The following is a 23,887-nucleotide window of genomic DNA, read 5'->3' on the forward strand; positions in this document are numbered from 1 at the left end:
CTATAGCCTGTGTATGAAGTTGTACTTTAGCCTTACACACATAGGCACTCTCACATGGACAGCAAGGAGAGGCAATTAGACCATTCAGCTAACTCTTTAGCCTTAAAATGGAGCAAGTTACTAACTTTTCTGCATTTTTTTATCCCCATAAGATTCTCTCATCATAGTGCAAAGAAAGTAATATTTCTCAGGTTCCTATGATGTGCCACATTTTTCACTAATTTCATCTCTTTAATCCTCACAATAAGCCTATGAGATGAGTGCTATTGTATTCATTTTAGAGATGAGGAAAGTAAGGCTTAAAGAGTTTAGAGTACCCAAAATTATATAGCCAAGGTTTGAAGACATGTTTGGCCAAATCTAAGATGTGTTACATTTTGTAATAATGTTGATTGTACTTGACCCCAAGCCACCTTTTTTAATGCCCTATAAGCATGATTTGATAATAGCAAAAAAATAGTATTGAGCAGCCTTAAGATGAGCTGTTTGGTACATATGTACAGTGGGATGTGTGTTGTGTGCACACTTGTGTGCACGTGCGTAACTCTCAAACTGCTGTTATGACAATACTACTAAATCACTACCTAATTGAAGATAGAAAAACTAAAGCTCACAAAGAGTGCCTCCACTTTAATGTGGAGGTTTGACCACATGTTCATTCTTTCTCATGATTCATTTTAAATTATTTCCATGTGATAAAATAGTAAAGTTAATCCAAAAAGACAAAGAGAGTGTGAATCTTTTTAAGACATCAACAGATTTCAGCAAATAATAGAACACAGGAAATGATACAAGATTGGCAAGAAAGAACAGAGACACTTTGGTGCCTTCAAAATAGTGTAGGAGTAGAACACTTGAGAGATTTCTTCAGGACTTAGAAGTACCAGATATCAAAGAAGACGGAAAAGACAAAAACAGCAGATTGGTTTAAAATTTTATATGAAATATGTAAAGTAGCTGAACCTTCTTTTTCATGCTAGAAAGGCAAGTGACAAATCTCCAACCCAGGATAAAAGCCAAAATTTATCTTTGGAGACAGACTTGGGACTCTAGACAAAGCAAAGGACAAAAATGGGCATTTTGTTAAAACAGAGGATTATGCCTGCCAAATGGTGAGTCTATAGCCTCTTTCTCTGCCCTGCTTCTAGAATGCAGCAACCAAACAAGAGAGTGAATAACTCATTTTTTAAATATCAGTCCACTTCTGAGAAGGCATCTCCATTTATTGACTCTACAGTGGATCCCGCCAGTTTACAAATGCTGTATTTATACACAGTGCTTTTAATTGTATTTTTAGTACAAAAATATTTTATGCTTTACATATGTTTGAAAACCAAGGATCACCAGACTTTGGAAAATGCCTGTCATATCAAGGAGAAAAGAAAACAGAATAAAAGAACCATGAGGATTTAGAGATAATGCAAGATTCAGAAGAAAACTTAAAGTGTAATTAATTTCTTCAGAGTTAAAAATGTCATAAGAACAAAAATAGGAAGCAGTGAATTAGAAATGGTCAGAAGACAAGGAAGAGTACCTGGAAATTAATAATATGATAGGTGACAGATTCAACTAAAGAGCTGAAAGATAATAAAAAAGTGGCATTATTTGCTATTTTAAATTATGTGTAAACATTAAGTTGATTAAAAAAATGAGTTGTCTAGTGCTGTGAAAACTTTTAAAACAGAAAAAGGAGGAGTCAGAATTGAAAGGGGAGATAACCAAGATAGATACTGAATGAATCAGGATGTTTAAATTTTGGCTTAGGAGATTCAGTTTTCAGCATGGTGGACCAACGCACTCCCAAAATCTACCCCTCCATAAAAGTAACAAGAACATTGACAAAAACTGTCAAAATAAACTTCTTCAGAATTCTGGAAATTAAATAAAGGGTCACAACAGTCTAAGGAGTGTTTGAGAAAAAAAAAACAAGTGACTCTCAGGAAGAACAGCAAGACTTGTGGAATTTTAACTGCCCTAATTCTGTTCTCTTTTCATCAGTGATATAGTAACCTTGAATATCAACAGTCTTTATTTGTGGCATCTTTGAAAGCCAGCATGGTAGCAGCCACTGGAGAGGATAAAACAGGTTTGGAGCACCTCAAAAACCCCATCCCAGAGAATTGCTATTATTTGACCTAACAGCTTGCTAAAAAGCTCCATTCTCAGGGCTTGTCTTTATTTGATCTAGATTCAGAACTTGGTCAGTGTGAACAGCACTACCCACAGAGCATTTGTCGAAAGCAGTCAGTGGTAATTGCTTACCATCATGGCTGCCCAAGGCTCCATTACCAGGTAGGGCCAATAAGAGGCTAACCAAAAAAATGTAAAATTAATCTGGGGGAATAAGATGGCTACAGGGGGTTTTGTAAAGCTTTTACACATACCAAATAATCTAGAGGGCCACATACATACCCAGTGCTATGTAAGAGCTGAGAAAACCTGAAGCTCTCACTTCTGGCTGCCCTTGAGGCTGTGTGCAAGAAGGAATTAAACAATAAAACAGAGTTATATGGCTTGCTGGGGTATTGAATGCATGACCCAACACACACACACACACACGCATACACACACACACACACACACACACACACAGAAAGAGAGAGAGAGAGAGAGAGAGAGACAGACAGACAGACAGATTGAAAGATTTACTGATTCACAGCATTTAAGGAAATCTGTCATGTCATTAGTGGACCACTAAGCCACTTCATATATAAGGGATCTTCAGTAAAATTAACTGACTGACTTCTCATCAGAAACCACAGAACAAAGGTAATAGAATAACATACTCAAACTGTTGAAAGAAAAAGATTGTCAATCCAGAATTCTATATCCCTTCAAAAATGAAGGAAAAATTAAGACATTCCCAGAAAAACAAAATCTGAAAGAATTTGTCACTAGTACACCTGCCATACAGAAAATACTAAAAAGAATTCTTTAGGCTGAAATGAAAGGACACTAGAGAGTAACTCGAATCCATATGAAAAACTAAAGTGTGTTAGTAAAGATAAATATATAAGTAAATATAAGGCAATATAATGTATTTTTGTTTGTAAGTCTGTTCCTCTACGATCTTATTTGAAAGATAACTGCAAAAAGCAATTATAAAACTGTGTAGATGGGCTTATAATGTATAACAATGTAATATATATGACAATGGTATAAGGGAGGGAAAGAAAATAGAGCCATATTGATGCAAAATTTTTGGAAACAATTGAAATTAAGGTGGTATCAATCTGAACTAGTTTTAAAGTATGAATGACAATATTCAGGGCAGCCTCTAAGAAAATAACTCAAAAATGCATAGTGAAAAAAATAACAAGAGAGTTAAGATTGTATACTAGAAAAATATCTAACACAATGCAGTAATAGCAGAAAGCCATAATGGCAAAACAGAGGAACAAAACGGAGATACACACGGAAAACAAATACTGAAATGGCAGGCGTATATTCTACTTCACCAGTAATTACATTAAATGTGAGTTGATTACATGCTTTAACCAAAAGGCAGAGATTGGCAAAATAATTTTTTTTTAAAAAAACAAGATTCAACTATATGCTGTCTACAGGAGACACACTTTGAGTCAGACACTGATAGGTTGAAAGTAAAAAGGTGGAAAAATATATGCCATGCAAACAGTAAAGAAACCTGGAATGGCTATGCTAATATCAGACAGAATAGACTGTAAGATGGAAATCATTACTGGAAACAAAGAGACATTTTATAATTATAAAAAGATCGCTCCATCAAGAAGACATAACTATAAACATATGTGCACCTAACAAGTGAGCCCCAAAAAACATGAAGCAAAAACTAATTGAATTTAAGGGAGAAATAGAAATTCAGTGATAACAGCTGGAGGCTTCAATACCCCACTTTCAATAATGGATAGAACAACTAGATAGAAATTCAACAAAGAAATAGAAGACTCAAACAGCACTCTACACTAAGTAGACCTCACAGGTCTAGTTAAAATTATATTTTTTAGGGGTTCAGATGAGCTTACTTTATGCCCCCTCATTTCTGTAGAAAAAGTTGTGAAGTAGGCTGTGTGTGGACAAATTAATAAATATTTTCCACCCTGCCATTTCCAGCAGAACACGCTACCCAACAACAACAGATATATGTTCTTCTCAAGTGTAAATTAGGCCACAAAGTGAGCCTCAATAAATTTAAAAGATTGAAATCATACAAACTTTTCCAATCACAATGAAATGAATTTTTTTTTTCTTTTTTTTGAGACAGAGTCTCATTCTGTAACCCAGACTAGATTGCAGTGACACCATCTCGGCTCACTGCAACCTCCACCTCCCAGGTTCAAGTGATTTGTGTGTCTCAGCCAACTGAATAGTTGGGCTTACAGGCATGCACCACCACATCCAACTAATTTTTGTATGCTTAGTAGAGGCAGGGTTTTGCCATGTTGGCCAGGGTGGTCATAAACTCCTGGTCTCAAGTGATCTGCCCACCTCAGCCTCCCAAAGTGCTGGTATTATAGGTAGGAGCCAACATACCCAGCCCTGGAGTGAAATTAATAATAAGTAACAAAAGAAAAATTTGGAGGCCGGGTGTGGTGGCTCATGCCTGTAATCTCAGCACTTTCCGAGGCCAAGGCAGGCAGATCATGAGGTCAAGAGATTGAGACCATCCTGGCCAACATGGGGAAACCCCATCTCTACCAAAAATACAAAAAATTAGCTGGGTGTGGTCATGCATGCCTATAGTCCCCGCTACTTGGGAGACTGAAGCAGGAGAATTGCTTGATACCGGAAAACGGAAGTTGCAGTGAGTGGGGATCGAGCCACTGCACTCCAGGCTGGCGATAGATCGAGACCCTGTCTCAAAAAAAAAAAAAAAAAAAAAAAAAAAAAAAAAAAAAAAAAAAAAAAAAAAAAAAAAAAGAAAAAGAAAAATTTGGAAATTCTCAAATGTGTACAGATTTAAAAACACACTCACACAGACACACCCTAAATAAGCAATACATCAAAGATTAAATCACAAGAGAAATTAGAAGTGAATGAAAATGAAAACAGAAATACAACATACCAAAACTTAGGTGGTATAGTTAAAGCAGTGGTTATAGGGAAATACATAGTTTAAATGCTTATGTTAAGAAATAACTTTTTTGCATGTAAATTATACCTAAATAAAGCTGATATAAATGTAGAATTGGTGGCCCATATTTTTGACTGTATAAATTTGCATACTACCATGTATTTATAGTTGATAAATTTTCTCTGATTGTGGCATAATTCAGGAAGAATTACTAACACTTTCAAACCACATGTAAAGTTCACTGGGAAAAAAAAAACAACCTGGTTTTTAAGTTGTATTAATAAATATTAAGCTTGTAGTTAATTATATGCATGCTAAAGTAGTTAGAGACAAGTGTACTGATGTTTGCAATTTACTTTGACATGTAGTAACACCAGAACAAAAAATAAGATGGGTTGACGGATAAATATATATGTGACAAAAACAAGTGTATTAAAATGATTTTGGTTTTTGTTTCTGTTTTTTGAGACAAGGCCTTGCTCTGTCATCCAGACTGCAGAACTAATCATAGCTCATTACAACCTCAAATTCCTGGGTTCAAGCAATAAAATGTTAATGGTAGAACCAGTTGATATGTTTATGGATAGTCAGTATAAAATTCTTATACTTTTATTGTATGTTTGAAAAGTTTCATAATAAAATGTTGGGGAAAAAACAGTAAACTCAAAATGTCATTCTGACCCTCAACTATTTGCTATTCCATCATTTACTAAGTTAATATCCTACTGATCAGAAGAAATTAATGTTTTCTTTAAGGAGCTTGCTCTTTTCTAGGCAATACTTTCTTATACTTTGGGAACCTGATGTATGTTTATATTATAGATAAACATTTTGAAAACAGTCACCAGAGAGATGTTACACAAGAGCATAATGACATTCTATGAGGAAATAAGATCCCATAATCCCAGGGGCAAACTTCCTAAGAGACTCTTCCCAGAGACTAGAATTATATTTTTAGGGATTCAGATGAGCTTACTTTATGCCCCCTAATTTCTATAGAAAAAGTTGTGAAGTAGGCCATGTGTAGACAAATTAATAAATTCATTTTCCACCCTGCCATTTTCCAGCACTATATTACTTCTACAGATCTTGCTCTTCTATTTTGAGAAGGCAGTTTAGATGCCACTAAACTCATTCTCTGCTCTCGCCTTATAATCCTGCAAGGCTGCTGGTGTTGAGCCTTCAGTGTTCCATGCAGAGTGATTTTCCAAGTGATGAAGCAGATTCTAATCAGTCTAAGATCCAAATACAGGCTGAGAGTTGGATCTCTGCCACCCTTCCCTCCAGCTCTCGCAACACAATGGGGAATTCCTATGAGGATCACTGGGTACACTTCAAGCTCCCCTGATCCTATGGCCTTGTTCCAGTCACAGATCTTCCTGTCTGGAGCATTTCCGGCCTTTCTGTCCTTTGGCTTGGAGAGTTCAGCTCAACCTGGGAAGGGACAGAATACTTGGGGTTATCAAGAGCCTGTTGAATTATCTGATGCAAGACTAACTGGTTTGTTTGCCTCCCTGGCTCTCTTCCTGAGCTTCAAAGCAGCTGAGAAAACAACTTTTTTCTAAGTCTTGGACAAGGAGGAAAACCCTGGCATGAAGGATTTCTGTCGCAGACACTTGGCATAGCTAGAGGAAAGGTTTGTTTAACTTAGCAATGGGTTTTATTAGCCTAGGTCTCCAGTTGAAGTGAGAGAATAGGGTCCCTGTAGAAGGACATTTCAGTGAGTGGGCTTCCTCCCTAATTTCTCGGCAGGACCCTTGCATGAAGATGAAAGTATCAGACACATTCAGCAAGGAAATCCCCACCGAATTTATCAACAAAGACATAATCTTGCTGATCATGAGGGAGACTGAGACAGGATTAAAAAACTAGCAGGACAGGAAATTGTGGATGGATGCAAAGTCATGTTTCTGAGCTGTCTATTTCAGTTGCTTCTTGCTGTACTTTTCTTTGCTGAGCGTATTACACTGTCTCTGGGCTCCACATTTTATAGCAGATGGTAGGGATAGAAAGAAAGCCAGTCCTACCGCCTGCCCTTACAGGAAGAAACTCTTCTGCTTATACTTTTCCTCTGCCAGCTCATTTCACTCTTCCTTTCACCTCCAACTAATGTGAGATTTGGGGTTGTGGGTGGGAAGGAGAAGGAAATAGAAGAGAGGAAGGATTCCTTACTGGTGTCAAAGGAAACTTCCTGGCACAGGAATTAGAGAAGAGAAAGTAGAAGAATCAGTGCCAGCTTACCCTCAGCTCATGGCTGCCTATTCATGTCTGCTTTCCTGGGCCACAAAGGCAAAACTCACTTTTTCCTAAGGTTGGGGCTATATTGCAGGAACTCATGTAAACTGCCAGGACCAGAACTCTATAAAAGCAGCCTCCAGGCCGGGCACGGTGGCTCACGCCTGTAATCCCAGCACTTTGGGAGGCCAAAGCGGGTAGATCACCTGAGATCAGGAGTTTGAGACCAGCGTGGCCAATATGGTGAAACCCCGCTTCTACTAAAAATACAAAAAATCAGCTGGGCGTGGTGGCAGATGCCTATAATCCCAGCAACTCAGGAGGCTGAGACAGGAGAATCGACTGAACCCAGGAGGCAGAGGTTGCAGTGAGCTGAGATTGTACCATTGCACTCCAGCCTGGGTAACAAGAGCAAGAGTTTGTCTCAAAAAAAAAAAAAAAAAAAAAAAAAACAGCCTCCAAGATATCCTGTGCCCAAGGTTCCTGACATCTCTGTGCTATCTGCTCCACACTGGCTTTCCTAGCCACCCATGGAGAAGGGCTGGGCTTGGTTGCCTCAGATGAGGGCCACACCTATACTTTAAAAGGAGGACCCAGACACTATCCCTAGAAGGTGTCACCATCCTGGAGAAGGCCTGAGGTTCCTATGCCCAGCACTTTCTGTTCTGTGGCTCCTTTTCCACTTACTGAGCCTCTTGGAAGTGGGATGAGGCCAGGAAAAACATGTGATGCTATAGCAAGCTGAAACCAAAGACTTGACTTTGGGCCTGGCCAAGCTGAGAATCTTGGCAGTGATTGACTGGGAAGCCTGCCGTTTTCTATGGCATTTTCTCAGTTCTCTAACTTTGGGAAGAGGGAGCCAGATAAGTCCTAAAAATGGATATGAATCAGTAGAGCTTCTGTGGTTCATCAACTTATGCATTTATTCCCTCATTCATTCTTGCATTTCATAATGAAGCTTCCATTAACTGTATAGCACCACACTAGAGGTTTGTGGGACCAGAAGCAGCAGTGACAACGAGAACGGTCAAATAGATTATAGTTAATGCAGGCAACCTTAACTGTCGAGCAGTCAAGAAAACTAGTAATTAGAGAATACGGATAAAGTGTGAGGGGATTAGAGAGAGATGACGTTAGGCTGGAGAAATCGGCAGAAGCTTCTGGAAGAGGTGACATTTGTATTTGGATTTTCAGAGATGAAGGGTAGAAGGCAGACTGCCCGTGTGGAAGCTTGTGAACAGCTGAGGCAACCGGCATGGATACCCTGTCCAGCCCCCTTCTTTGTCTTCAATCATGCAATATCCATGCAGAAAAGAAGGTGTCCTTATTTGCTGTTCTGTATCCTGCCTCATTTGATGTATAATCCCAGAAAAGTGGATGGAGTTGTATGTGACAGATTGGGAGCTGCCATCGTGGTGGTTAGAAGTACAGACCAGGTAGTACAGAACCAGGTAGTATTGGTTGGAACCCAGCTTCGGCACCTACCTTTGAGGATTATCGTGAAGATGAATGTCTGCTGGTTGTTGTTCACATGAGCAGTATTAGCGTAGGAACTCTGGAAGTCCCCCCTACCCACCGCAGTTCTATTGCACTTTCTATCATTACAGACCCATTTCTCTTTTTGAGAGTCTTATATTACAATGTAGACACACCTGAGAAGGGTAACGTGGGAAGGTTTACCAGCCCTCACTTCAGGGGTAGAGAGAATTAGCTGACAGCTTATTTACAGAGAGCAAAACAGAAACCTGGGGGGAGGGACATAAAAGGAGGAGAGAGTTTGCAGGGAGAAGCCCATGGGCCCCAAAGGCCAATTTTCCTTCCATGCTTTACTTAGAGTACCACCTAGGCCTCTGTGTTTCCACTTGTAAATGGAGAGAAACCTCCACACACCAGCATAGGGATGAAATGAAGAACAGTGAGGAAGGTGCCTGCCCATCATTCTAGGAGGCCACAGCTGAAAAGCACCACATTGGGCCCTGCAGAAGGGAACAGAGTGAGATCACAAAAAATGCCCAGATCTTCCGAGTTCCACTGAGAATTCGGAGCTTGCCTCTAAGAAATAAACTGAGGTAGAAACAGGTGGTAGTATTTTAATAAGTGCAAATTTACAGAGTATAAATTCAATCTGCCTGGCCCAGAGTGTGGTACTCAATAAATGTTTGTTGGTGGAGGGATTGAATGCCCCAGAGTGAGGAGCACATTGTAGAATGTCACAGTGGAAAAAGCCCAAAGGCTTCCCTGTATTGTCTGTCTTCTGCCACCAGAACGTTAGCTCTGTAAGATCAGGGACCTCTCTGTCTCATTCCCTGCTCTGTCTCCTGCACCTAGATCAGTGCTTAACACAGAGGAAATAGCCCAGTACATATTTGTGTATTGCAAAAGTACATGGATGGATGGGTGGATGGTAAAAATAACAAGAATTATTTCCAGATAGAAGTGGGATTGGGGATTCAGCATCGAACATATTTGGTATACCTTAAATGTTCTTCCAAAGAATTGATGGATGGTTGGATCAATGGATTGATTAATCAAAACAGGGTCTCACTATATTGCCCAGGCTCATCTCAAACTCCTGGCCTCAAGCATTCCTCCTGCCTCAAATTCCCAAATTGCTGAGATTACAGGGCCAACCCCTCCAGAGAATTTTAAAATGTGAGTGACCACTTTCCTTGCAAGGATAGGTAAAAAGAGGAGAAAGTGGCCGGGCGCGGTGGCTCAAGCCTGTAATCCCAGCACTTTGGGAGGCCGAGGCGGGTGGATCACGAGGTCAAGAGATCGAGACCATCCTGGTCAACATGGTGAAACCCCGTCTCTACTAAAAATACAAAAATTAGCTGGGCATGGTGGCGTGTGCCTGTAATCCCAGCTACTCAGGAGGCTGAGGCAGGAGAATTGCCTGAACCCAGGAGGCGGAGGTTGCGGTGAGCCGAGATCGCGCCATTGCACTCCAGCCTGGGTAACAAGAGCAAAACTCCGTCTCAAAAAAAAAAAAGAGGAGAAAGTGTATTCATTAGAATGCAGTTAAAGCTGTGCTGGTCTGATATGAAGGAAATATTCAAGAAGAAATAGTCTGGCTATTTGTGGGAGATGGGATTAACCACCCACAATACCACATACCTACCACATGAAGCCCAGGCTTTCTGAGCCACATATGTCTACACTCATTCTTGCTCAGTTACATATTTCTGTGAACCCTCAGAGTTCCAAAGCCAACTTTCACACACTGCACACAGGTTTGAGTGTGATCAGAATTTTTCACTAGGGCCCTGGTGTTTTATTAAGCAGCTAGGCCTCCCTGCAGGGCATCATGTGTTGGAAAAGACTGAATGATACTTGAAAACCGCCTAAGTTGGACAATAATTAGAACACCCCAGATTTGTGGGATGGCTGAACATCTGAACTAGCACAGCCTAAATTATCTACTGGGGGGTTGTCTGCTTTAGAAGGGGATAGTTTATAGTTTGCTTGGCAGAAAGGTCATGGGGCATTAATTTGGATCTAAAAAAGGGAGGAATCTATATGTATCCACAAAGATACATGGAAAGCATCACTTTTTTTCCTGAAATATATTGAAATATAATTTTTATTTCCCCTCACTAGTGTATAATACTATAGAATCTTCAGGTTATAAAACTCAAAGTAAAAGCAATATGCATCTTCACATAGTATATACTAGTATATAATACTAGTGTATAATATTACACAATCTTCAGATTAGAAAACTCAAAGTAAAAGCAATATGCATCTTCACTCCAGCCCTCTTACCATGATGTTTGCATTGAAGGGTTTGTGGTTGTGGATTGCTTTGGACATCCAACTACCTTCTTTTTTGTCATTTTTTTCTTTTGGAATTTGGGTCCCAGTCCAAACACATTGCATCAGGCATGGTTTGCTGGATGAGGAGGAAAGCAGGACTATACCTCCCTTTTTCCACATACTGTATCTCCATTGATATAACCTGAGAACATGCTAGATTCTTGAGAATTACATCTCACAGCTGACTAATATTGAACTATAGTTAACCAACACTCCATTTTCTGAATACTAAATCTTATTTCTCCTGTTCCATAATGAATCATTGGTGCTCTGTTCTCAAGGACAAGGCCTTTCATTTTTTTAAATAAAATTGCATCCCAAACAATGAGTAGGGTTTGTTCCAGCATTCCAACCAAATTGAGATTTGTTTTGATATCATGATTATCTAATCTAATATATGACCTCTTTCTCTAAACTCCTTGTCTTTTGTTACCTTCCTATCAACTCAGCATTTCATCAGTAGATTTAGTTACATGATTCACAAGTCCAAATGTCACCTTTTCAGTGAGATCTCATGATTCTCTATTCAAAATTGACACCCCACCTTCAATCCAATACACTTCCTATATTCTTTATCTTCTCATCCATCGAACGTAATATAATTGTATTTATTTTATACTTCTTATTTTTCTTTAGAATATAAGCTCTATTAGAGCAGCAGTTTTTGTCAGTTCCATTTCCTGCTGGATTTCATAATTGTTGTGTGGATGTATTTGAATGCATCAGCAATCTTATTCAAGTCAGCAATCTTATTCAAGTCTTACTGACTTGAAGGCTAGAATTCAGTACATTCTCCTAGAGATTGCTGTCCCTCACCAGGTCACTACTGACCTTTTGGTCACTCACAAGTCCACTTAGTGGTATTAGTATCCAATTCAACTTATCTTCACTTTATCCAGAAGACTATCAAGAGAGTTTGTCACATTTTTTGCTGAAATCAGATATTTTGTGTTGGTGATAGCCCTCCGATCTATCAGTCTGGAAGTTCTTTTCCAAAGAAAGGAAATGGAATTCATCTGACATAACTTATCACTTCCTTTTTCTAACTGCACACGGATCATCCTTTTGATGACTCATTTTAAACCCTGCTCCAGAAGGACAGTGCATTAATAAGTGACCTGTCCAAACTCTCTGATTTCCTGTAGGGAGGCCCCTCCCGGTGTGAGATCCTCTTGGCTGGGGTTCACAGAGTGGCTATTAGAAGGTGGAGTTAGCACCACAGAGTCAGAAGGCTTCGGCTCAGATGGCATTCTTTCTTTCTGGGTCTCAGCTTCTGCAGTCTATAAAATAAAAATGGTAATATTTTTAAAAATATGGCACGATATTTATTACTAGTTATTTATGCCCTTTTGGTTTCATGTCCAGTTGCTACATACAGACAACAAAGACCTGAGATTTTGGATATGTTTAGTTTATTTTTACTGCTATTTGATCTAAAGGATTTACATTTCTCTTATCTATTTCCTGTTTCCCCCTTCTTTCTGACACAGCTATAGGTTATGCCCTTATCATCTCTTCACTGATTTATTGGAGTCACCCCCTAACTGGCCCCACAGCTCCCATCTCTTGCCTCTCCATCTTATACTCTTAAATCAGGCTAATTGCCTAGAATCTGGCTACTCAAAATGTGGTCTGCGAACCACAGCATCAGTGTCTCTTGGGAGCCTGTTAGAAATGCAGACTCTCCCAGGCTCCACCCAAAACCTAAGAATCAGAATGTGTAGGTCAGCAGACCCACCAGTGATGCAAACTCACATTAAAACCAAGAACCACTGTCTTGTCTTCTACCATGCCATTCTCCTTCTAACAGATATTCTTAAAATTCACATTGAACTGTCTCCAAACTGTCTCAGGCAGAAAGGGATCCAGGATCCACATTAATTTTCAAATGAGATATTTTTGACATGAAAGTGTAAGTGCCCACCTATACTTCCTTCTCATTGGTTCTGAGAATGATGAACTAGTTTTTCTAGATAACTTTAGAACACTTGTAAAAATTACTGAAATTCAACTGGAGACTTCCTTCTGTTAGAGGCCAAGCATATTGTTGTTTGGTGAGTGAGGGTGAAGGCGTACTTGGGAAGCATATGTGATGGGTTAGTTGAAAATGTTCCTGTTATTTATTATGAACTTATTTTGTGTTTGATACAGTGACAGGCATTTTGTATACTTAATTTAATAATAATAATCCCACTTAGGAAGGTATTTTTATTACCATTTTACATGTGGAGAAACTGAGACTTAAAAAGTTTAGGTTGTTCAGGGTCACAGTTTTGGTTAGAGTTCAGGCTGCACTGTAGTAACAAAGTTATCAAAATACTGTGGTCGAGACAAGTGGCTCTGTCCTGAGAGGACTGTGACCCTGGGTAGGAGACACTAATGTTCTCTGAAGACACCCAGCTTCCCTCTCCCATGCTGCTTTGTCATCCCCAGGGTGTTGTCCACACCCCTGTGCTTGGAGCTGGTTCCTGTCTTGGGAAGGGTGAAAGGGAAAGTGAAGGGCACTCCACCTTAAGTAAATGCTCTCCACCTTCAGTAAGAGAAAATGTAGTCACATAGTAAAGGATTTGGTGAAGGACCAGGGCCAACAAAGAAACCTTCGATTGCTTTGCCTTTAACAAGTTATTTATTTAGCAGTTTTCTCATGAAAACATAATCCAGAAGTCCTACCTGTGATTTGTACTCACATTCTGCTAGTCAAAGCTTGGTCACATAGCCACACCTAGTTGCAAAAGAAGCAGAGAAATGTGGAAACTTGGGGAGCTCTTTACTAAAGGGAAGAAGGGGAATGGCTACTGGAGGAAAATTGTGGGCTCTGCCGTAGGCTCCTAGCTGATGAGCGGAAGAGCTGGATGCCAAGCCTTTCACTAAAACCTGAGATCTTTTCATCGCATTTCCCCACCACTTCTCATAGTTGACAGTACATATCTGTTGAATTGAGACAGTCAAGATATTATATGTAAGCCCTTTGATTATTTGAAATTGTTTCTTCCTTCTCTCTTGCCTCCCTGATTACCTACATGGTTCAGAGTTCAAACTGTCCCTGTTTCTGATAATGTTTTAATATGTAAAACAGGAAACTGATACTAATCTTCCTTCAGTAGAAATACTATAATAAAGCAATCCACCAATTATTAGAGGTTCTGTAGAGCCATATGAGATATGATAATGGCCTAATTATACTGATTTTTTAAATGACCAAATAACCATCTCCTTTAAAATAGGTGTCCTCTTAGGAGAATGCCATTGCTGAAAACATTTTTGAAATTTTGGCTGGTATATCAGTTAACTCTTGCTGCAATAATGCTTCATGACACCACTACCAAAATCTCAGAGGCATACAGCAATATTTAACTTGCGTAAATGTGGGTCTCCGGGGGTCGACTCCTTAGCCTGAGCCTTCCTGGTCAGCTCTGTTTCAGGTATCTATTGCCCTCCTTCTGAGATAGCAGACTAGCATGGACATATTTTTCTCTGACGATGGCACAAACATTACGAGAACAACTAGAAATACTTGAGGCTTTTTGAGGCCTTGGCTGGGAACTGGCACAACCTGTGTCATGCCACCTGGCAAGTCACGTGCCCAAATCCACAGTCAAGGGCTGTGGAAAATGATCTACATCTTAAGTAAGAGAAAATGTAGTCACATAGCAAAGGATTTGGTGAAGGACCAGGGCCAAAAAAGAAACCTTTTATTGCTTTGTCTTTAGCAAGTTATTTTGAATATTTGTAGTGATAGTAAATCTTTTAAAGGTAGCTTTGAATTTTTTTAGTAAAACAGCTAAATTTATAAATAAAATTAGAGAATCAAGTTAGATTTATTTTGGGGCAGAAAGGTAGCAATTTCAGCATGTGTTATAAAATAATGAGACTTATTTCTAAAAGAATTGATTCAAGAATATGGTATTTGATGGCAGAGAAGTTGGAATAAATGTATAGCCTTTTAAGATGACCTCTTTGAAAGGATAACACTCATTTAAACATTGGGTTATACATTTTTTAAAAATAAGCCTTGTGACTTACAGTCATATGTTACCACTTTGAAAGTGGGACGGGGAGTGAATAGAGGCCCATCCCTGATCCTTTGACTAACCCTAGAAAAATGTGCTTTATGTGCAGATTCTCATTGCCAAGTCCCCACTGGCTCCTTTCACCTCATTTGTCTACACCATCAAGGAGGAAGGCCTGGTTCTTCAAGGTAAGATCCTTGGATTAAGCTATTTCTTTAAGCTGATTATGCACAGTGCCACCCATTGCTAGTGGTAATTACTACCATGGCTCTGATAGCAGCTAGCTTTGGACGGAATAAAAAGCCAACATGCATTGGCCAGTGATATTTACCCTAAAGAGAGCAAGAGATCAGCAGTTGTGGCAAGAATTTAACAGAGAAGATTGAGGTAGGGCTGAGGGAGACTTACAGAATTTCATAACAGAATGAGATGATCAAAACATGAGGATCAAACCGAGAAGGCTTGGAATTGCTACCACCCCATTCCTCTTTGCAGATCCTGCGGCGTGGTAGGCAATGAATATGACACCAGTGTGGAGGTGAGGAGCCAGTGCTACCCCAGAGTCCTCTTGCTTAACAAGCTGAAGGGCCACCTGGGCTGGCAGCCTCTGGGGTGCAGTGTCATGGCTCTTTGAGCCCTGCCTCCCTCACTCCTTCTGGTTGTCTTGTTTCCTTTTCTTGTGCCTAAGTCCTGACATGGTCTTCCTGCGGAGGACCTGACCTTTAGAACCTGCACATTGTGACCTGAACCCAGGACTTAGAGCTGAGTTATTGCTTAGGGTCGAGCACCCTGAGGCTAGAACTCACTGATCTACAATGGTAGTTGATTCCCAGATGCCAGATGCCAGATACACTGTTGGTTAGGAAAGGCACCCAATTACAGGTCTTTCCAGAAAACAGTTCACATGAAGGGGTAAATTCAAGTGCTGTTAGAAGAGTCAGCCCACAAGATCAGATGTCCAAAACTGCTTTGTGGATGAGGAAGGATCCCCACAGAAGTGCTTGGAATACATATCTGTCCCCTACTGTCAGACAGGAGACCCCACCCACAGAGATGCTTAGGTGAACATCTGGCCTGAGCCCTAGAGGAGCATATTGTCACTGCTGTCCATGGGAGAAGTCCTACCCTGAAGGATTTTATAAGTTAAGCATTTTTCCCAGGTTTGTGAAACAGGGCAGTCCCTGTGATTTCCCCGTAGAGACACATTGCATTGCAAAGATCTAGCAGGGATTATGTGGGGCAGGCTGGGGAGCCCATTCTTCTAACTGAGGAACAGGCTGCAGCCTTCCCTTTCCTTCCCCTTCTAAAATGTCAGCTTCTTAATGGACTCACAAAGCTGCATGTTTGTTTGGTGTAGCTGAGCTCCACAGCAGGAACTCTCAGGTCCACGAAATTTGGGGTGAGAACTACTGACCTTTGGCTCTTAGCCTTCGACTTATGCTATCCAAGTTCCTTGGTAAATATTTTTTTTTTACAATTGCAAATAGTGTTTTCTGACAAAGGAACAGAGATTTTAAGACCAGATTAAGCAAAGCAAACAGCAGGCCTCTTTGTTATATACTCTCTAAGGGTGTATAGCTAATAAGCAATCAGAAAGCTGGACTTTTATTTACCCAGTGCACAGTGTGGCATTCAGCTCTTCATTTTTGGAGGCTTTCCTAAAAGATTAGAATATAGTAAGTAGCAAATTTAGATGAAGGTTTCAAGAAATTCTATGGAAGATTACAAGATAATTTCAGGAGGAAAAGAGCTTGTTTTGCTCAGATGACCTGTATCAAGAGTCTTGATGTGATACACATACCCTGATCACTGGGCATTTTGTTAAATAGCATTTGTAACCGTGGTCAAATTTGGATAACTTTTGGGATAACATCTGTGGGAACAAGATTCACTGAGTTGTCTCTCTGATGCTCATTGCTAGGATCATGATTTTAACAGGGAAGAGACAGTTATTTAGAGAAAGTAGAGACTGAAAATACAATGAATTGGTAGAGGTTAAAAAACTGCAAGGAATGACTTTTCAAAAAAGTTGGATAACGGGGGAGAAAGTGGATCACTAAAGGAGGCTGACCTGGAGCTGTGTCTAGGAAAGACAGAAATTCAGGAAAATGTCTTATGCTTCAAAAACAACAACCAGTAAGTAAAATGCTTGGTTGAGAGACCTCAGAACCTCACCTGGTTGCTTTCTAAGTTGTTTTCTCTATTCCACTCCCCAAGCTACACAGCCCCCTCAGAGGTTTCCCAGAAGCAGTGGAACACCTCTGTCTGCTTTTACCAGCAATGCCCCTGAAAACAAATCACTTGGTATGCCCTGCTTTCTTGTTGTGTGCTCCCAAAGACTTTGGGAAAACAAAAAATGCAGGTCCCCAGAAAACGCAGGTCCCTCCTTTATTAGAAAGAACCTTTGGATTTTACTTCCAGCTTTGGTATCATCTTGAGAAAATCTCTGGGCCTTGATTTTGTCAGCTGGAAAATGAAAATACTAACCTTGATACAAGGCTTTGAATACTGTCACAACCCATTGGTGGGTCATGAAGTGAAATTGATGAGTCACAACCAGCATTTGAAGACAGAGAGAGAGAGAGAGAGAGAGAAGACAGAAGAAATAGAGAATAAAAAATATCAGGTTGTATCACACATACTGTTATCATTTCATAAAATATTTGTTGTGTGAATGTGCGCGCACATTATGAGTTTGTGTGGGGGCAGCAGTGTAAACCGTTTTTCTGACGTGGATCGTTGTAACCAGCATGCAGGATCTATAACAGCCTTGTCACGTCACTTTGTCCGATCCTCCTAGGAGAGGATGTACTCATCATTTCCTTAGCTCAGTCCAGTTGTACCCTTGAGATCTCCACATACTGCAACATCAAAGCTAATCCCCCCGCCCCCATTCTTGCCAGATGACTGAGCTAAAAGACACCTGCACAATTCCCCAGGTTTAAAGCAAAGAAACCCTTGGTCCCTGAGTGGAAAACTTGGAAAGGTACCACCAGTCAAGGCCAAGTAGCTTTCCTTAAGTGAGGAGTTGCACTGGTAGGTTAGTCCCAAGTTGGTGTGGAAGTTGGAGCTCTGGGTGGGATGTACAGCCCATGTCCAGGGACTTGGAACAGACAGGGCAGCTCCTGTGCTGCCAACTAGAAGGAGGCCGCCAGCCACTGTGGCTGACATTCGGTCTTCAATAGAGCCGCCTGGATGGTGGGAACAAGCCAACCATACAGGCTACCCATGGGGGTAGGGAATGATCCATCAAGGCATTTTATCCCTTAGCGAGCCCCCAGATGCCTGCTGGCCTGCTAGCCAGGAGACTTTATAATACCTGAAGAACTCCGGAGTGCACAGGCAGAGGGAGGGAATAAAAGGTGAGGGCAGAATTCGATTTACCAGCTCCACAGGCCATTTCCCTCACCGGTTCTCAAGGATTAGGACGCTGAGAACAGTCAACAACTGGGGGCCCTCTACCCTTCCCTCCCCTTTGTTCACTGGGATGGGAAGGACAATAAAGCGGCAGGCTGGAGAGACCGAGGGGCTGGTTAGAGATTTCTCAGGCTGCTTTTTAAACACTTGAAGGAGCCAGTCCGTGCTATTGTTGTAGTAAAATAGAAAGCAGAACTATTCTCCTTTTTCAAAAAAAAGAAGAAAAAGAAAGAAGAAAGGAAAAGAAAGAAAGAAAGAAAAGAAGGAAAGAAAAAGTAAATGAAAGAACCCCCCCTCCTCCCAGCATCTTCAGGAGGCTGCAACTTGGGCCATTAACGTGGTAATTTTGCATCTTTGTCTGTCCAGCATTTGTCTGGGATCCTGGCCTCTGGATGCTGGAAATACTTAGGCCTCAAAGGAGAGGGAGCTCACAGCCACCAGTTTCCTGAGGGTTTGGACTCTGAGAGGGGGCTAGATCCCAGGCAGTGAGAGAGTTGAGCCTCTTTGTGCAATGAAGTGGGAAAGGTGGGGGTGGAAGGGGATCTCATGAATCTATTTTTTCTTTGGTCCCCAGAGTTCACCATGCAAGTCTCAGTGCCTGCCAAGTGAAAAAGCTCAGAGGATTAGCTAGCCTCTTAGAGTGATGCTCAGGTGCACTGGGGCCCAGTGGAGAGGGAAAAGTCGAGTTGATTCTGGGAATCAGCTTTAATGGGGTATGCCCATAGAAGCAGCCGGCAGCAGAAAGGAAAAGGAGAGTTTACAGTGAACTCCAGCTTGACCCACGGCTTTTCTGGTCCTGTCCTTTGTTCCCTTAGCAACCTGCAAATGTGTCACCCAGAACACAGCTGGGACTGAAGGCCAGGAATAAAAATTCTGTCAATGAAAGCAGCTGGGCTGTATTGCTGGTGCTGCAGGAGGCCTAAAGGAAAACCCAGGTCCCGGTCTGGGAGCCCTCCTAGTTTTCAGGGGCTCATAGGCACAAACACCTGAGGACTTGATGAAGTAGAACCTAAGCAAGGGGAGGTCAGGGGGATGAAGGGTTGATCCAGCACAGCCTCCCCTTTACTCCCTTCCTCAGGAATCTGGGGAGGATTTGAAAAAGAAAAGCCAGGTTGTTTTGAAGAGGACAGGAGATAGTGTCTTAGTTCCTCAGGAAGACCGAAGTGTGTCTTTTATATCATATTTGCAAAATCGAGGTCAGGTATGACAGGTTGAATTTGGATCCTGGTGCTGTCATCTATTAGTGTAGGTTTCAGTGAGCAGCATAAAACGTGGAGCGGGAGCCGGGGGGTCCAGGGCACCCTGAGACAGGTCCAGAGAAGGTGCTGGAGGTGAAACTAGTTTCCCATATCTCCAACCACTTGGTATAGGGCGGCACAAGAAAACAGAAAAAGCAACGGCGATCTTTTTTGGAGCTGGAAAGCTATGTGCCTCATCTTTATTGCTTTGCTTTTGCAATCAAGAACGGTTTGATCACCTTTTGAAGCGTATCGGGAAAGGCATTAATCTCTTCTGTTTGTTCCCTTGTCACAAACTTGCGTTGAGTTCTCCCGTTTTCTTAGTCACTGAGCCAACTGGATGATTTATTGAAAAAAATATTTCCCCAAATACCACCATCTGAGTTCACCAGATTTCAGTTTAAATCAGTAATGTATCAAAATGTTTTATGCTGCTGGACTCAAAGTGACCCAGAAGATTCTCAGTTTATTTCCATCCAGGTACAGAGGTGTCTCTGGTAAACACCACCTCCACACCTGGCACGGCCTGGCATTCTTGTGGGAGCCTGGGCAAAGAGCCCTGGAAGGAACTCAATGGAGCAAAGAGGGTGAACTCCTCTCCCAGAGGTCATGGAGAAGAAGGCAGAGCAGGTCTGTCACATTGTCTCCAGCCTGCCAGGTGCCACTGCACCTCGGAAAGTTTGCCTGGGCCAAGGCACTGTCCTTTGCTGCTTCTGCCTGCCTCTTAGTGTGGGACCTCCCCGGAAGGAGGAAGGAGAGGAAGGACTCCCATCTGCCCAGTGCTGTTCTCCTCTGTCCACATTCACTGTACATCCCCTCCTTCCGTGACATCTTCTCACATAGGCGCTCTACTCTGTTTCCTTTTTTTCTTCTGGCAACTAGCCTTGAAGAGAAATTTTATAAAATTTGGAAATATTTTATAATATATGAAAGACATTTTAAATACAGAACAGTACAGAAAATCATAAAAGAAAACATGTGAATCTAACACCCCAAATAAACAATTACTAAAATTTTGTTCCATTTTTTTAAATTACAGGAACAAAACTTGGCAAACTTTAGAACTCCTTTGCACCTATCCCTGGTCCATTCCCTCCTTACCACATTCCTCCACAAAAGTGAAAACTCTCAGAGATTGGCCTGTATCTTTCCTCTCCATTCTTAAAAACTTTTCTACATACATGTGAATCCACACATAATATGATGATTGATTTTGAGTGCATTCTGAAATTTGCATAAATGGCTTATTGTTCACAATTTCACAACTTGCTTTTGTTGCTTAACATTGTTTTTGTAATGTAGCCACGTGATACACAGGTCACATGGTGTACAGGTCACATGATACACAGGTCATGTTCTTTCACTTTAGGTATCCACATCCATTCAGTGTATGAATATGCCACATGCTACCCACTTCCCTACTTATGGAAATTTTGATTATTTGTACAATTTTATTACTTGTGTTTCTTGATATTTACGTATGAGGGTTTCTCTAGGTATGTATTTAAAAAATGAATGGTCAGGGTGTCTGCATGTTTTCATTTTTACTATATCTTCCCAAATGGCTCTCCAAAGACTTACCAATTTATACTTGTTCTGGGGATAGGGGACCAGATTCTCTGCAGCCTCACATAGTCGTACATTTGTCATCATCTTTCCGCAGGCAGCCTTCTCACGCATTCTTAGGAGTGCACTGCAGCCTGAGTGACAGAGCAAAGCCCCGCCTCTCTCTCTCTGAAAAAAATGTCTTCATTTCCCTAAAGTTAACTACATAATACTTCCCAGAAAGTGAACTTTTAGTCTCATCCATCACCCTGATTCTCACTTGAGGGAACTGAGTTCCAGAAAGGTGAAGTGATGTTCACTGCCTCAAAATTCAGTTTGTAGCCCTTTCTAAGCCCTCAGCCTGGGCTCCTAAGGGTTTAGAAAATCAGAAATGGGTTTGGGTCCTCTCATCTTCCATCATGGCAGCCCCTATGGCAACTTATCTCTCAGGCTTCATGAGCCTCTGTCGAGATATTGAATCTGGAAATCCTAAGCCAAAATGGATTGGTCACACTGATACAACAATCCTTCAAGGAACTCCTTGACTGCAGGTTGATTATAAATTTGGCCAGGTGTAACTACAACCTAAACTAACAGTGGTATACAGGATAGAGATGTACTGCTTCCTCATGTAGCACTGAGGAGGAATGCAATCCAGAGCTGGTATAGCAGCTCAGCTCTACGTGTCTTTCCAAGAGCCCAGGCCATTGGCTTTTTGCTCCATCACACCTAGGATGTTGCTATTACCATGTTCCAGAATGGTTCAGCATCATGCTCTCCATTCCAGTAGCAGGATGTGCATGAGATAGAGAGTGGTGGTGGGAGGGAAAGTGTCCCCCTTCCCTTAAGGACATTAAGCAGAAGTTATACACATTATTTCTGCTTATATGATGTTGGCCAGTCTGTAAATGTATGACAGGAAAGCCTAAAAATGTAGTCCTTAATCTGGGTGGCATTACACCCAGCTAAATTTTGGGAGTTCTGTTATCATGGGAAAAGAAAAGATGATGAATATTTGGTGACACAGCCCTTTCAGAGGATCCCAGTTGCAGAGATAAGATGCAATAGTACAGAGACCTAAAGGCTGGGCTTGTTGCATTATAGAGTTATACTCTTAAAATGCAGCATAAATATCTTATGTATTAAAAAGTGCCATCAGGACCCTCTTTGGTTCCAGACTCTAAAATAGAAGAGAAAGAATATCACTTCACCAAAGATCGGCACCCAAAATCTTGTTCTGCTCACCCAAAACAGAATCTCCTTCAGGCAGGAACTTCAGTGGGTTTTGCTAGTAGGCAGTATGCAAGAAAGAAACGTCAATGAGAGAGCCACTAGTGCTTATAGCACAAGGCAGGGCATGAACTTGAGTCCAAAGTCATAGACCAAACACTTTTTTTTCCAAAATGTTTTTTCCTGTCTCTACTTTAAAAAAAAAAAAAAATATATATAAAAATATATATACACACACACACATACATATATATGTATACACACACACACACATATATATATATATATATATATATGTATATATGGAACAAAATGTCAGTTGGAATAACATTATAGAGAAAAACTTTGTTCCAAGGCCTGGACTATAGTTAGGCTGGATTTACATTCTTCTTTTAGAACCTGGAAGCCACTTGGCTATTTTTGCCGAGTTAACAATTTGCATTTGCAAAAATGGCCAGGTAACAGTACCAAAATATGTTCAGTCAATTCAGGTTGTTGATTTTCTTTGAAAGTCTCTTCCAAAGAACCTCATGTTCTTTCTGGAATATGATTTAAGCTGCATTTCAGTGAGTTCAGTTCAGCAAATATTTGTTGGACATCTATTATTTACAAAGCGTGGTGCTCAGGGGCCAAGGGATATAAGGCTGAAAAAAAAAAAAAAAAAGTCCCTTCATTTTCGTAGCTCAGAATCTAGTTAGGAGAGATGTAGTTAAATAAGTTTAATCAAAAGCAAACTGTAAGACCTATTGCCAAGGTTCAAACAGTGGAATATGGAAGGATAAAGGGGGTAGGCTCATTTCAACTAGGATGACTGAGGAAGGAAAGTCCCTGAGAGTATGTGGGACTTGGGCTGGACGTCCGCTTGTGAATACTGACAAAAACCGCATTCCATTGTCTCTTGACAGAAGCCAATTTCTTTTGCTATTTGAGGATGGATTCGGGGACACTGGGGAATGCTGATTAGTTCCATCACTAATGCTGATTAGTGGTGAATGTTGAATCATGCTGACTAATGTGTTCTAAATGGATTGAGTCAACAATAAAGGGAACGTTGAGAGTCAAGAGTTCAGATCCTGAATTTCACTGATGAAGTGTAAATCACTTCACCACTTAGTGCTTAATTTTTTTGTCAATTAAAATGTGTTTGTGGATGAGAATCCAATAAGTCATCTTGACTCGTGAGGGCTTTACAAACTTCAAGGATAGCAGACACACTTAACAGCAACCTACCAGGGCAGGCTTATACAACCTTGGGTTATTCGTAGTGCACACAGTCAGAACATCCATCACGTGCTGCTCGCCAGCCATGCGAAACTTCTGTTTCATCACACATGCCCTGAGAA

General features: G+C 40.9%; 1 protein-coding gene across 7 annotated transcripts in view; it reads left to right on the forward strand.

The window, feature by feature from the left end:
- Positions 1-23,887, forward strand: part of RAD51B (RAD51 paralog B) — a 661,060-nt gene that overhangs the window by 616,296 nt on the left and 20,877 nt on the right. For 4 of the 7 annotated variants that reach the window (XM_017499426.2, XM_017499401.2, XM_037728744.1 and 1 more), the window contains one exon: positions 15,224-15,302. In XM_017499426.2, the coding sequence (XP_017354915.1) occupies positions 15,224-15,302 (79 nt within the window). Of the gene's footprint in view, positions 1-980; positions 1,113-15,223; positions 15,304-19,105; positions 19,183-23,887 lie in introns of those variants that run through there. The other 3 variants (XM_037728749.1, XM_017499418.2, XR_001816721.2) reach the window with 2 other exon arrangements.

This window comes from Cebus imitator, unplaced genomic scaffold, assembly GCF_001604975.1.
Source record: "Cebus imitator isolate Cc_AM_T3 unplaced genomic scaffold, Cebus_imitator-1.0 Scaffold13, whole genome shotgun sequence".
NCBI lineage: Eukaryota > Metazoa > Chordata > Mammalia > Primates > Cebidae > Cebus > Cebus imitator.